Genomic DNA, 13,729 nt, shown 5'->3' on the forward strand with positions numbered 1-13,729 from the left:
CGACCCCCCCGGGGGGACGTGTCTGTCCCTGAGCATCGGCCTTGTGGCCCCCGGGGGGGCAGAGGCTCCTTCTTACCCCCCCCCCCCGCACCCCTTGTCGCCCCCCCGGGGGTCCCCGCGGGGATTTGGTCCCCGTTGTTGTCCCTGTGTGCCCTGGGAGGGTCCCGGGGGGGCCGGACCCGGCGCCTCGCGGCTTTAACCTCTCGTTTCCGTCAGTGGCCGGCGACCCCCCCAGCCCCGGCGCAGCCCCCCGCTCCGGGCGGGAGAGCCCCGCGCTCCGCACAGGTGAGTCCCAGCACCGCGCCCCGCTCCCAAATCCGGCCGCGTTTAAAGCGGTTTCTCTTCTCGCTGCTGCCTGGGTCTCCTCGCCCGTGCGGCGCCTCGTCCCGGCCCTGTCCCTCTTCCTCCTCCCGAGCCCCGCGGGCTCCCTCTCCAGCTATCCAGGTGTGTTGGGGCTGGGGTGTCTGTGGATCCTCCCCTGCCCCCCAAAGAGATAACATGGAAACTGATGTGTCCGTAGCCTCCTAATGAGCCTCCACACTGGGGGCAGGGCGCCAGTTCTGGATATCTGCCCAATTGCAGGTGGGCAGCTTCTTAATTGGTGTAATTATGAGGCGGTGTCAGGCTCCCTGGCAGCTTTCCCGTTAAGCAGAGCTCCCCAGAACGGCTTCCATGGCAGGTTCTGAGGCGCAGGGAGGCGGGATGGACGTCCTGAGCCTGGCCGAGTCCCCGCGGTTCAGCCGGGCGTCTCCAGCTGCAAGGGCCGTTTTGAGGGGACGCCTGTTAGTTACTGAGGTTTTAACCGGGAGTTTAAGCTTCCTTTTGGCTCCTCGTGGGGAGCAAAGGCCCTTTCTGGAGCGGCGGCCTGGAGGAGGCCGCCCTAGCGCGGGGCCGATGAGGAAACTTTCCTTAAATAGAAGAGGCTGAAGGCAGCGCGGGGTGACACGAGCGCAGGAGCGGCCGCTGTAAACAGAGACGCGAGGGCCGCGTGGCCCCGCCGCCGCGGCGGGGCTGGCGCCGAGGTGAGGGGCTCGGCGGAGCCCGCGGCGCCCGCCCCGGCCGGTGCCGCCGCTCCCGTCGGCGCAGGGCCCGGCTGCAGGGTGGTTTTGGAGCTGGGTGAATGTTTTAATGGCAGCTTAGAGAGGGCCTGGGCGGCTGTGTCGGGGCGAGCGGCCCGGGGCTGCCTCCCATCCCGGCGTTCCCGGGGCTCCCGTGGGGCTGCCGGAGGCTCTGTGGGGAGAGGGGGGACCCTGTCCGCGTGCGGCCGCACGGAGCGGGATGTCGGCTGCTTCCCGTGGGATCCACGACCCGCGGCTGTGCGGCGGGCACGCGTGGGAGCGGGGAAGGCGCCGGGCGCCCTGTGGGGCCGCACACAGCCCTGTGAGGCAGCGATGCCTCCCCGGTGCCCCTGCGCTGCTGCCTGCCCCACGGTGCCCGTCGCACGGGAGCCTTGGGGCACCCTGGGGCACCCTGGGGCACCCTGCCCTCCCGTTGGGGCAGGCCGGGCCCTGGTGGCGACGCTCCAGGTGAGCCTGGACAGCGGGGACACCGCTGGTGCCGAGCCTGAATCCCCCGGGCCGCGGGGCTGCGGCGCCGTCCTGCTCTCCGCGATGCCCCGAGCGCTGCAGAGGGAGCCCTCCTTCCCCAACATCCCTCCCGCTTCCGCCGCTCAGGCCTCACTCCTTTCCTTTTCTGATCTGCTTTCCCGTTTCCCGCAAGGTTGTAGTCCTCGGTGTGGGCGGAGGAGACACGAAGTCAGCCTAATTACTTGTAATGGATTCCTTTCCCCTGCGAGTGAGTTTCTCGTTGCTCGCCTTCACGACAAGCCCGCTGTGAAACGGCGCTGCTGATGGAGCCGAGTGGGTGACTTGGGGGGAGCAGAGATCCGAAGGGAGGCGTCGTGTGCGCACTCGGGCTCTCCCAGGCCTTTGCCTTAATGAGGATAAGGGTAATTGCCGGGTTTCAGGAGCGTAACCATGTGTGGAGTGAGAGCAGCTGGGATGGCTGTTTGGGCTCCTGGTTAGGAAGTGCCGGACAGTGGAGCAGGGAGCGGTGCCCGGAGCAGGGAGCAGCGCTCGGAGTGGGAGCAGCTTCCGGAGCAGTGCCCGGAGCGGGAGCCGCACGGCGCCGGGTGCCACCGCTCCACAGCTGTCCCGCGGCGCGGAAGCCTTTGGATTCCGGCTCCGTCCGCATGGAAAGGAGGCCGTGCCCATCCCGGGGGAGCCCTGCGGGAAGCCTTGTCCCGGGGAGCCGCGCGGAGCAGCTTGGGCCGGGCGGGGAAGCCTCGTGCGGACCAGACCCGGCCTTGCCGGCAGCGCTGTCCTCTGCGCGGAGCGAGCAACTCGCGGGCTCCTCGTGCGGCTGCTGAACCCCGCGCAGCCCTGGCTGGGGACACCCCAAAACCAGGCAGCCCCAAGCGCCGCTTCCCTTTGTCCCGAACCCCGGGCAGCCCTGACTGGGGACACCCCAAAACCAGGCGGCCCCAAGCGCCGCTTCCCATTCCCTTTGCCCTGAACCCCGGGCAGCCCTGACTGGGGACACCCCAAAACCAGGCGGCCCCAAGCGCCGCTTCCCGTTCCCTTCCCACTGTGCTTGTTCCTAGTCTACCAGGGAGTTCTGCGGAGCTCGTTGGTGTTTGCCCGCGCGACCTGGGCTCGGACTGTGGGAACCCGCCTGTGTTTGGGCAGCGAAAGCCCTTGGGCTCCGCAGCCGCCCGGGCCCCTCGCCGCTCCCCGGCGCGGCGGCTCCGCGCGGAGCCCTGCGCCGCTGGCCTCGAGTGGCAGGAGGGATCAGCACGAAACACCCGCGCCCAAAACGCTTTGTGAACCTCCCCGGTGACACGAAACGTCCCTTTCTAGTGGAGCCGCCTGAGAACTGCGCAAGGTTGTGACACGCGGCGTCACGTGAAAGCGGGGCCGAGCCAACCTCCTTGTTCCCCAGCCGGGAATCACGCTGCGTCCCGGCTCGTGGCTGGTAAACGTGGATGGGGCCAGACCTTTGCCCCCCTCGGCCTGTGGCTGGGTAGGGCCGGGACTGGTGGCCAGGCCGGGTCTAGCACGGCTTTGTCTCCAGCTCTTTGCTGCAGCTGCAGTTAATGAGGGGCCAGCCGCAGCGTTTCCCTTGTGGAAACGGGGAGCTTGGAACGGGCTCCCGGCACCCGACTCCGAGCAGCAGCTAAAACCCCAGCGTGGAAAAGGCTGCCTAAAAATAGAAGGAAAGCGACGGCCTAGCAAAGCATAAACGCAGTGTTATTTTCTGCTGCACCTTGGCAAAAGCTCTGCTGCTCGTGACTCGGGCGCGTTCGCCTCACGTGGCTCAGCTTGCCCCGGGAGGCTCTGCAGGCCCATCCTCGCGCTCCCGCGATCCCCTCGTCGTGATCCCGGTGCGGGATGATCCCCCCGCAACCGCCGGCCCCTTGGTGCTGGGTTTAACCCCTGTGTCCCCATCGGGGGCCGGCAGCAGCGGCGGGGCGGGCGCCCGGCCGAGCGCGGTCTCCTGGGAAGCTGCAGTCTTATGTTTCCCATGTGCTCCTGAGGAATTACTGAATTCCTAGATCCAGCGTCCGGTGAGGGTGTCCCGCGTGTGGCAGGGGGAAATGCTCCGTGACGGCCGCCGGGCGGGCATCATTCGAAAACCTGCCGCTGGGCTTCCAAAAGCCTCTCGAGCAGCTTCTCAGCAGCTGCCCACGGGCTGCAGGTGCCGAGAAGTTTCCCGGCGTCGCCACTTGCTGCTTCCCGAGCTGCCTCTCCTCGTCTGCGTTTCAGATCCGAGCCGTTTGCACGGCTGCCTCCCCGGGGTGCAGCGCGGGCTCCGCGCTCGCGGACGTGTTTTGTGCAGCTGTCTCGCTGCGAGCGATTACTGCCAAGCGCAAGTCAGTAGCTCGGCGTTCCTCCGAGCGCAGCTGAGGATGAGCAGCCCCCAAGGGAGCGTTTTGTGCCTTGGGGTGGAGAGGGAGCGGGTGGCAGCAGGGAGCGGGAGGCAGGCGCTGGGAACGGGTGTGACCCCCGGGCGGCAGTGCTGGACGATGCATGAAGCGCTCCGAGTCGCCAACCTGCCGTTAAGTTAGTGACACTGGCTTAATTAGTTAATTAAGTAGGAATCTAAGTGGTGAAGGGGACCGGCTGCGTGGTGTCCCGAGCGTGCGGGACGGGCAGCGCCGGCGCCGCTCCAGCCTCTGCATTCTCTCGCCCCCAGGGTGACCGCGCAAGGGGAGAGGATGTCGGACAAAGGGAGCAGCATGGACGGGAAGACGGATATAGTGAACGGTAAGGGAGGCGGCAGGGCCCCGTCCCGGCGCCGCGTCTCCCCCGCGCTTCGAGGGGCGCCCAGCCGGTCGGACTGTTGGTGGAAGCGGGAAGAGGCGGCGGGCATGGAGCTCGCTAGGCCAGCGCTTGTGCCAGCGCTGCGCGCCCGAGGGAGCTGGCGGGGCGCCCAGGGGTGCCCGCGTCCTCCCGTGTCCCTTTGCAGTGTCTGTCCTCACCTGGTTGCCCTGGGTTCGAGAGCGGAGCCGGGCTTGTTTCCCGTGGGAGCGGAGATGTGCCGGGAGCTGCCCGGGGAGCTCCGACCCCTTCTCCTGGGCACTCTGGGAGGAGACGGGAGAAGCAGGAGCGGGCGGGAGCGCGTGGGGCTCCTCGCTGAGGGGCTCCCTGTGCTGTCCGTGTGGTGCAGGCAGCTTGTCCAGCAGCCCGGAGGAGATGTCCGCTGAGGAAGGCCGGGAAACCTCCTCCGGCATCGAGGTGGAGGCCTCAGACCTCAGCTTGAGCCTCACGGGAGACGACGTGGGGCCCAACCGCACCAGCACGGAGAGCCGGGACACGGACACGGAGAGCTCGGCCGAGGAGAAGGACTCGGACAGCATGGACGACACGGGCCACTACTCCATCACCGAGGAGAGCCGGGCGCACGAGCGCTCGCACTCGGAGGACGAGGAGGAGGAGGATGAGGAGGAGCAGCGGGCGCGGCGCCGCACGCAGCGCAAGCGCGCCAGCCACGAGCAAGACTCCTCGGACGACGAGCAGGCCCTGGAGGACTGGGTGTCCTCGGAGACCACGGCGCTGCCGCAGCCGCGCTGGCAGGCGGTGCACGCGCTGCGCGAGCGCGAGCTGGGCTGCAGCGCCCGCTTCGTGTACGAGGCGTGCGGCGCCCGCGTCTTCGTGCAGCGCTTCCGCCTGCAGCACGGCCTCGAGGGCCACACGGGCTGCGTCAACACCCTGCACTTCAACCAGCGCGGCACGTGGCTCGCGAGCGGCAGCGACGACCTCAAGGTGGTGGTGTGGGACTGGGTCAGGAGGCAGCCCGTGCTCGAGTTCGAGAGCGGCCATAAGAGCAACGTCTTCCAGGTGAGGAGGGCGCGGGGTCTGGCCGGGGATGCCGCGGGGCGCGGGCCCCTCTCCAGGTCCCTGGTGGCGCTGGCAGCCGCAGGGGGCTCCTCTGTCGCTGCTGGAGCTTCCCAGCCCTGGCGGGATGGGCGATTTGGGAGCAGCCGTGGGGCAGGAGCCGTGTCCGCAGGGCACGGGATGTCCCTGTGCGTGCGGCAGCCACGGCCCTGCTACCACCAGAGGGGGCCCGGCCGGGCCCTGTGCAGCTCCGCTGCCACCGGCCGCGTCCCCGCCGGTGCCTGGCACTGCCAGGGCCGCTCTGAGGGTCCTGGATCCCATGTAATAATGGGGAGGAGCTGAGCTCCACGGATCCAAGCGCTCCACGTGTCCAGCGCCGGTGATTCCGGTCCTGTGGGATTTGGCAGGGGTGGGTGTCGCATCCCTGCAGGGCCCCGTCCTGCTTGACGGGCCCCGCCGTTCCTAGACATGAGCGTGTGCCCCGGCTCTGAAAGCGCCCGTCCCTCTGCTCCCTTGTAGGCCAAGTTCCTTCCCAACAGCGGCGACTCCACGCTGGCCATGTGCGCCCGGGATGGCCAGGTCCGCGTGGCCGAGCTCTCGGCCACGCAGTGCTGCAAGAACACCAAGCGCGTGGCGCAGCACAAAGGAGCCTCGCACAAGGTGAGCGCGGCGCGGCGTGCGCAGTGGGGCACAGTGGGGCACAGTGGGGCACAGCGGGGCAGGACGGCAGCCGTGCACAGCCCTGCGGAGCCCCGGAGCCCCGGCCAGGCGTCCCGGCCCTGCGGGAAGCCGAGGGGCCGTCCCCGTCCTCCCTCGACGTCTCTGTTGGACAAAGCAGTTGTATTCAGCGGGGGTCGCTTCTTAATTGCTTGTTTTACGGCTGGGGTGGTGTGACCTGTCCGGGAGGACACGTCCCTCTTGGGCAGCAGCCCTTGGGGACGGGGAGGAAGGCGTTGGCCCTTGAACACGGCTGAGGCCAAATGCACAGGGTTTGTGCAGCCTCTGCAGCAGCTGCTTTTACTGGGAGTAGGGGGTTCGGTGCTGTTTTGGTGCCTGTTAATTGCTAATGGTCTGCTGGGAGAAGGGGGTCTTACCACCTTGTTAGGTAAAAAGGGAACCAATGCCCGAGTATTTATCTTCCAGCTGGCCCTAGAACCGGATTCTCCATGCACTTTCCTATCAGCAGGTGAAGATGCTGTAGTCTTCACCATTGATCTGCGGCAAGACCGGCCCGCCTCGTGAGTATTTCCCTACGTGCTCTGGCTGCGGGACCCCAGGAAGGGAGACGTGGGGCCCGCGGCTGCGCTGTGCGTGGGGCCGGCTCCCAGAGCTGCGCCCGTGCTCGCCCCGTGGCCAAAAAGGGGGACAATGTGGGGCTGGGGGGGCTCTTAAACCTCAGCCTCCCGTGGGGCGAGGTCAGAGCACGGAGCCTTCAGGCGGCCGGTGCCGTCCTCTCCGTGCAGCAGGATACGGATATGAACCTTGCAGCTCGGTAGTGTCCTTGAACCTTCCCTCCTCCCCTGGCTTTGGGACCTTTGGACCCGCTTTAAATGGGACCTAAAAATGAAGCCTGTGTGGCAGGTCCGTGTCCCTTGCAGGCTGCCAGTGTGACACCAAATTATCCGTCCCAAAGTGTGACACCAAATTATCCGTCCCAAAGGCAGCGCCTGCCTCGCTGGGGACCCTGACTTTTCCAGGTGTAAAACGCTCAGAGAGCTGCTCCCGTTCTGCCCAGCAAAGCGGCTCATTAATTACAGCACTCAAATCGCTCCACGCTGGCAGCAACTTGGAGCTTGTAGTTTGCCTGGCTCTCTCGTTGCCCGAGCACTGTTGTAGTTAATTGGAAAGCAATAATTAGCGAGCAGCCGGGTATTATGGGTTAAGATCCAGCACACATCTCGGAGATCTGTCGCTTCTGACAAGCTTCCAAAATAAATCCACGGCGAGTATTAAAACAGACGCCTGGTTTTGATATCATAGTACTTTTCCGATGCAGCAGAATATTGTTTTGAAGATGATCCTCCTTAAAACCGAGGGCTTCAGAGCTTGTCTCCTGGTGGTTTGGTTTTTATTTGTGTGTGCAAGTGCTTTGGTCTCCAGCCTTAAAACCATCTGTTTCATAACCAGGATAAAAACTACCGGGGCGTTTCAAAACAATTGTGTTTAATCTTCCTCCTCGCCCTGCTCCGTTACTTGCAGGGGCCATTTGGAAAGGGGGTTGTCGGTCAGTAAGTTGGGGTGGGCCTGGGGCTCCTCTGCACTCCTCTGTTTTTCCCTTTCTGGAGATCCATGCTGCTGTTTGGGTGTGATGCTCGCAGGGAATTGTCACCATAGGAATGTGAAACCGCTTCGGAGGCAGGGAGTGCAGGCAGACCGTAGGCAGCTCCCAGCTTTCATTAAGCCGAATGGTATAATTAGAATAAAGACGAGCTTTTGGAGCTTGCTGTTGCTGCTCGGGGATGCTGCCTCGGGTTGTGTGCGCGTCTGCAAAGCCCAAATACCGAGCCCAGGCTCTTGGCGGAGGGGACGCAGCGTGTGGCGGGTGCAGTAAAATCTGGCCCTTGTTATGGGGAGATGGAGAGGGGGGAAATAGGAGGCGAGCGGTTCTGCCCGGTGCGGCTCCGGCACCGTCCTTGCTGCAAAGTGTCCAGCTCTGTCGGGCTCGCGCAGTGAAGCCCTTCACACATCTTGGATGAAAACACCAGAGGATGATTTCACTCTGCGTTACTTGATTCATAGACAGAGCATGTGCTTGCTCCAATTTGGAAGCAGATTTTTTTATATTTTTTTTTTTTACATTTTTTTGCCTGGGAGTGAGTAAGAGACTCGCAGAGCTCCTGCATTTCCCATCTGGACCCTGTTTTGAATTCGAGGTAGATTTTTTTTGTTGTTGTTGTTATTCTTTTTATTCCTTGTCTCTTAAAGGAAACTAGTTGTGACAAAGGAAAAGGAGAAGAAAGTGGGGCTGTACACGATCTACGTGAACCCGGCCAACACCTACCAGTTTGCTGTGGGGGGCAGAGACCAGTTTGTGAGGTGAGTTGGGAACCGATCCTGTGCCCTCAAAATGGGCTTGAACATCCCCACGTTCTGGGGTTAGTGCCCCAAGGAGCTCTCAAGGCTCCCGTGTTCCCCGGATCCACCCGTGGCTTGAGTCAGTAGTGCCTCGAAAGGCTCTTCTCCCGTGAGCAGTATTAAGAGGAGTGGGATTAAGAGAGAAGGATTTGGATCCCTTGGGCTTTAGCCTTGTGATCCACTCTGCAGCCTGCCTTGGGGCTGGGAGATCCTTCCCTCGGGAACGAGCCATTCTCTTAATGAGCTTCCGAGAAATCTTCTCTAGATCCCCAAGCAGCCCTAGGTCCCAGTGTGTGTCAGCGCTGAGGTTAAGCTCAGGGACTGTCTTACTTTGAGCAGGATTGAGCTCCTTATGTGGCAAACACAAGCCCCACGTCCTTCCTCAGTGCACAACCCTCCTTAATCCCATGCAGCATCTACCTCGTGTCCCATTAGCTTGAAACCATGATTCTCTTCCCTTCCTGCCCTTGGTTTCTAAAGTGGTTCCACTCTGTGGTGCCCTGAGTGCTCAGGGCAGAAACCTCCCAGGCTGGACCTGGTTGTCTCCTTCTTCAGCACAGACCTCCTGGCGCTCAGGGGTCTGAAGTTGCAGCTCCCCTGGCGCCTGTTCTCGGCAAAGCGAATCGTGCGGCAGGTTCACGTGCCCGTGAGCTGGCGGCTGCAGCGCGGGCACCTGCCCTTAGCTGGGCTCCTCTTCCCACCCTCGGATCCCACCCGGAGCCACCAGCGCTCAGTCCTGAGCTTGTCCTTGCAGTGCCCTCAAGCCGGGGCTGGAGACGTTCGGGAAGGGATGCCGAGATCCCTGCCTGGCTGTGCCGGCAGCCGGAGCCTGCACTGGGTTTAGCTCCAGAAACTAGAGCGTTCCCGCACTGGTGCCGCTGGGTTTGGCTGCCGTTCAGCCTGGCGAGGCTGAGCGGGGCCGAGGCGGCCGCCGGGCTCCCTGCGGGGCTATTTGGCTCCCTGTGGACACGCGGGGGCCGCTCTTGGGCACGTTGGGGACGTGGCAGCCCCAGCTCCGCGGGGCGCCTGGCGCAGGCAGCCTCTGCCGCGGTGCCGGGCAGGGAGGCGTTGGCACGGGCCCCGCGGAGGCCGCCCACAAGCGGCGGCGCCGGCAGGGCCGCCCTGGGCGCCGCGAGGCCATGCAGCGCGGGGACAAGCGGGGTGACACGCGCGGCCCCTCTGCAGAGCCGTGACACGGCTGTGGCGCAGGGCCCCGCACGCAGGTCGCAGGCCGCCGCTGCCGTTGTCACAAGCCACCAACCGGCAGTTCCAGCCTGATGGGAGGTGACAGTAAGCTGCTTTGGCCGAGGTTTCTCTTAACCCAGGCCGCTCGGGTCCCTTGGCAAAGGCTGGAGCCTCCAGCCAGTGTCACGGGCAGGCCGTGATTCCCCAGCTGGGTTTAATGGGAGTCTCCATAAAAAAGCAGTGTGTGAAAAGCATGGCCCGGGTCTCGAGTGTGCGTCCAACTGCTGCCATCCTTCCCGCAGGATTTATGACCAGCGAAAAATAGATGAGAACGAAAACAACGGCGTGCTAAAGAAGTTCTGCCCGCAGCACTTGGTAAGCGGCTCAGGGCCGGGGGGACCCGCCTCGGGGAGTGACACACAGAGGACCCCCAGCAGCCGCGATGCCCTCGCGGCCACGCGCGAGAGCCCGGAACGGCGCCAGGCTCCGCGCGGCTCCGCTCCCGACGGAGCCTTGTTTAGAAGAGGCTGAGCAGCGCGCGCTGGCCGAGCCTCCCCCGGCCTCCCGCCTGGAAAACATGCAGAGAGGCTCAACAAACCGCCTGCCTTTTTTATTGTTTTTCCTTTTTCATTCCTCTTGACCCTGATCTTCCAGCATCTATAAAATGCCGCTTGGCTTAGGGTAGCATGTTGCTTTTATGGCCTGGCTTTAAAGGCTTGGCAAGGGAGCAGCTCCGAGCGCTCGGCAGCGGCGCGTGCTCGGCCCAGGTGTGCTGCGGGTCAAGGCCATTTTAGGGAGGAGGAGATGGGCTCAGAACTGTCCCTGTTTTCCGCAGGTAAACAGCGAGTCCAAAGCTAACATCACGTGTCTCGTGTACAGCCACGACGGGTCAGGTGAGTGAGAGGCGCCTCGTCCCGCCTGCCCTGCGCTCCGGGCACACAACCCTGCCCAGCTGCGGGGTCTCGAGGCTCCCACATATCTACCAAAGAAATCCCAGCCTGGAGAGGGGTGGAGAAGTGGCTGCCCAGGGAGGAATGTGCAGCAAGGTCCGCACGGAGCTGCAGCTCTGATCCGGGCGGCTCTGATCCGGGCGGCTCTGATCCGGGTGGCTGCCGGATGAGCCGCCCATCCCGCGCGGCCGGGACCAGGGCGGCTCCCCGCGCCGGCGCTCGCTGCTCATGCCCCTCTGCCTGTCCCTCTTGTCTCGTGCCAGAGCTCTTGGCCAGCTACAACGACGAGGACATTTATCTCTTCAACTCCTCGCACAGCGACGGGGCTGAGTACATCAAGAGGTACAAGGGACACCGCAATAATGCCACTGGTAAGGACCGCCTGGGAAGCGGTGTCCCTTGCATCCGCCCTTCCCAGCGAGCGGAGCAGGCGCTGCGCCTGCATCCCCAAGTCACCATTAAACCTTCCCACCTCCGGGTCCCTGGTGGCAGCCTTGGGGGGGCTGCCGAGGGCAGTTTCTCCCTCTTTTTTTGGCCCAAGATGAGGCTCTAGGGCAGGTTGGGTTTGGGGGGACCGTCCCCAGAGCAACCCCAAGGGAAAACTGCCCCCCTTGGGCTCGTTCGTGCAGCGCTGCTGGTTTGTCTGCCTCTCAAAGGCTCTTAACACAAACTCTTGGGCTTGCAAAGAATGAGCTATTATGTGTCTGGGGACGGAAGAGATCCACGCCGGTAACCTTGGAAACTTGCTCGCTGCCAGGGAGGAAGCGAATTCATGGCAGGGAGCGCTGCCCGGCTTCGCCTGGCCTCAGGCTGCTGCTTCCTCTCCCTTTTCAGTGAAAGGTGTCAATTTTTATGGCCCGAAAAGCGAGTTTGTGGTGAGCGGCAGCGACTGCGGCCACATCTTCTTGTGGGAGAAGTCGTCCTGCCAAATCGTGCAGTTCATGGAGGGCGACAAGGGAGGAGTGGTGAGTTTGTGCCGCGGGCTCCTGGCACCGCGCGCTGCGAGCGGCTGTCACGTTAACGAGCTCGCCCTCGTTATCCAGGCCACGGATTGGCAGCAGTCTGGGGGGTTCTTATCCCATCTTGGCTCGCGCCATGCGCCCTGCCAACTTGCTGCTGTTCTGTGTGTCCCTTCGGATTCCTAACGAAATCCGAGCGTGGCTCCCTCGAGCTCTTCTGCATGCGGGGTGCTCGGCACAAAAGCTGCTCCCTGTGTCGGGAGGGGTGACCGAGCGGAATCTGGGATGCCTGGGAATCCGACATGGATGAGGGCTGTGGGCGGCGGTGATGGAGTCCCAACAGCTTCCAAAATGAGAAATGGCCGTGTGGGAATGGCCGGGCAGGCTGAGGTGAAGGCTGCGGTCGAGATCCTCCTCCTCCTCCTCGTCCTGAGGGGCAGTTGAAGCAGTATCTCGGAAGGGCCGAGGAAACGCACGGGCACCACCAGCCTTTGGGGAGCTACCGCAGCCCCGAGAGCCCCGGGGCGGCCGCTGCTCCGCGGAGCCGCCGCAGCCGCGGCCAGGGCAGGAAGCGGCTGCAGCTGCTCCGGCCTCGGCTTTCCCAGGCCCTGCGCCCGGCGCGGTCGCATCCCGAGCGGCATCCGGCCGGGAAGCTCCCAGGGAGCCGGAGCGGCGTGCGTGGGCGCCGGCGCAGCCGCGGCTCCGAGCCGGGCCGCCTCAGCCGCTCCAGCGCCCGCGTTTGCCCCAGGTCAACTGCCTCGAGCCGCATCCCCACCTGCCCGTCCTGGCCACCAGCGGCCTCGACCACGACGTGAAGATCTGGGCGCCCACGGCCGAGAACCCCACCGAGCTGGCCGGCCTCAAGGAGGTGGGGACGGGCACGGGGCGCGCGAGCCCCTTTGCCGGGGCCGGCCCGTGCCCCGCGCGGCACCGCGCGCGCTCCGCTCTCCCTGTCCCCGCAGGTCATCAAGAAGAACAAGCTGGAGCGGGACGAGGACAGCCTGCACCACACGGACATGTTCGACAGCCACATGCTCTGGTTCCTCATGCACCACCTGCGGCAGCGGCGCCATCACCGGGTAGGTGCAGCCGGAGCCCGCCGTCACCGCGTCCCCGCCGTGCCCTCGCGCTCCTCATCGCCCTCCTCTTCCTCGGGCAGCGCCGGCGGGAGCGCGGGGCGCCCGAAGGCGACTCGGACGAGTCGCCCAGCTCGTCGGACACGTCGGACGACGAGGAGGAGGGCCCGGACCGGGTGCAGTGCATGCCCTCGTGAGCGCTGCCCGCCCGGCCCCGCCACCACCGGGAGCTTTCAGGGCCGGGTGAGACCCCTGCCCGCCCGGGCCGGGGATGGGGGCACGGCGGGGGGCCCTCTGCTCCCGGGGGGCCACCGATTTTCTATTGATGTTCCCGGGGGGCCAGGCTCCCCCAGCCCTGGCCCCCCCAGCCGCCTCCACCTTGGCTTTTTCCTTCCTTTTTTTTTCCTTCTTTCTTTTTTTTTGGGGGGGGGAACGGGACATTTTGGGCCCCCTGTCCCCCCCTCCCAGGGCCACGTGTCCCCCCCCCCGGGGGCGTTTGCAGAGATGCTTGTCTAGTTTGTACATATCAGTGATTTGCACTTGGTTTGCCCCCCTTTCCACCCCCCTGCGAGTCCCTTTGCAGCCCCTGCTGTCCCCAACCTCCACCGGGGGACCAGGGCACCCACCATAGCTCGGAGGAGACAGGAAACTTCCTTTAATTTTTTTTTTCCTGTTACTTTTAAGGAAATCTCTTATTTTTGGGGAGCTATGGCAAGGATTTCTCCTCTTTTTCCACCCCCCCCCGCCCTGCCGTTGCCCCCCCTCCCATCACTGGTTAGAGGCCTAATTTTATATGTATTAAAAACAAATTGAACTCGGATGTTATCAAGTTAAAATTATTGTAAAAGTTTGAATATATATTATATATAAATGCAATAAAAACCAATGGAGAGATGCGGTGCTGCGGCTCTGCTGTCGGCAGGGTTGGGGTTACCCTGGGGGGGGGGGGGGCTGGGTCTCCCTCCCCGTTTTACCCCTTTTTGCTGCGTTTTGCCCCACGAAGCTGCCCCCGACAGAGCCACGAGAGCCGCGGTGCTTTGATAGACGTCTGTTTATCAGGTATATGTACACACAGTTAGCGCGGTCGGAGCGGGGGGCACCGGGGGGGCGCGGGCGGGGGCAGCGCGGGGTCCCCCACCCATGGGTGC

The 13,729-nt window shown here is 64.2% G+C and overlaps 1 protein-coding gene across 1 annotated transcript; it reads left to right on the forward strand.

Moving 5' to 3' along the window:
• Positions 1-234: 234 nt before the first annotated feature.
• On the forward strand, positions 235-12,819 carry DCAF8 (DDB1 and CUL4 associated factor 8). The gene is made up of 13 exons (XM_026046674.1): positions 235-285; positions 4,195-4,265; positions 4,669-5,339; positions 5,856-5,996; positions 6,480-6,574; positions 8,262-8,372; positions 9,899-9,971; positions 10,432-10,489; positions 10,810-10,917; positions 11,381-11,511; positions 12,254-12,373; positions 12,468-12,584; positions 12,665-12,819. The coding sequence occupies exons 2-13, from the start codon at positions 4,217-4,219 to the stop codon at positions 12,776-12,778; spliced, it is 1,788 nt and encodes a 595-aa protein (XP_025902459.1). The 5' UTR covers positions 235-285; positions 4,195-4,216; the 3' UTR covers positions 12,779-12,819.
• Positions 12,820-13,729: the final 910 nt, after the last annotated feature.

This window comes from Nothoprocta perdicaria, unplaced genomic scaffold (genome assembly GCF_003342845.1).
Source record: "Nothoprocta perdicaria isolate Ctin4 unplaced genomic scaffold, notPer1 scaffold_451, whole genome shotgun sequence".
NCBI lineage: Eukaryota > Metazoa > Chordata > Aves > Tinamiformes > Tinamidae > Nothoprocta > Nothoprocta perdicaria.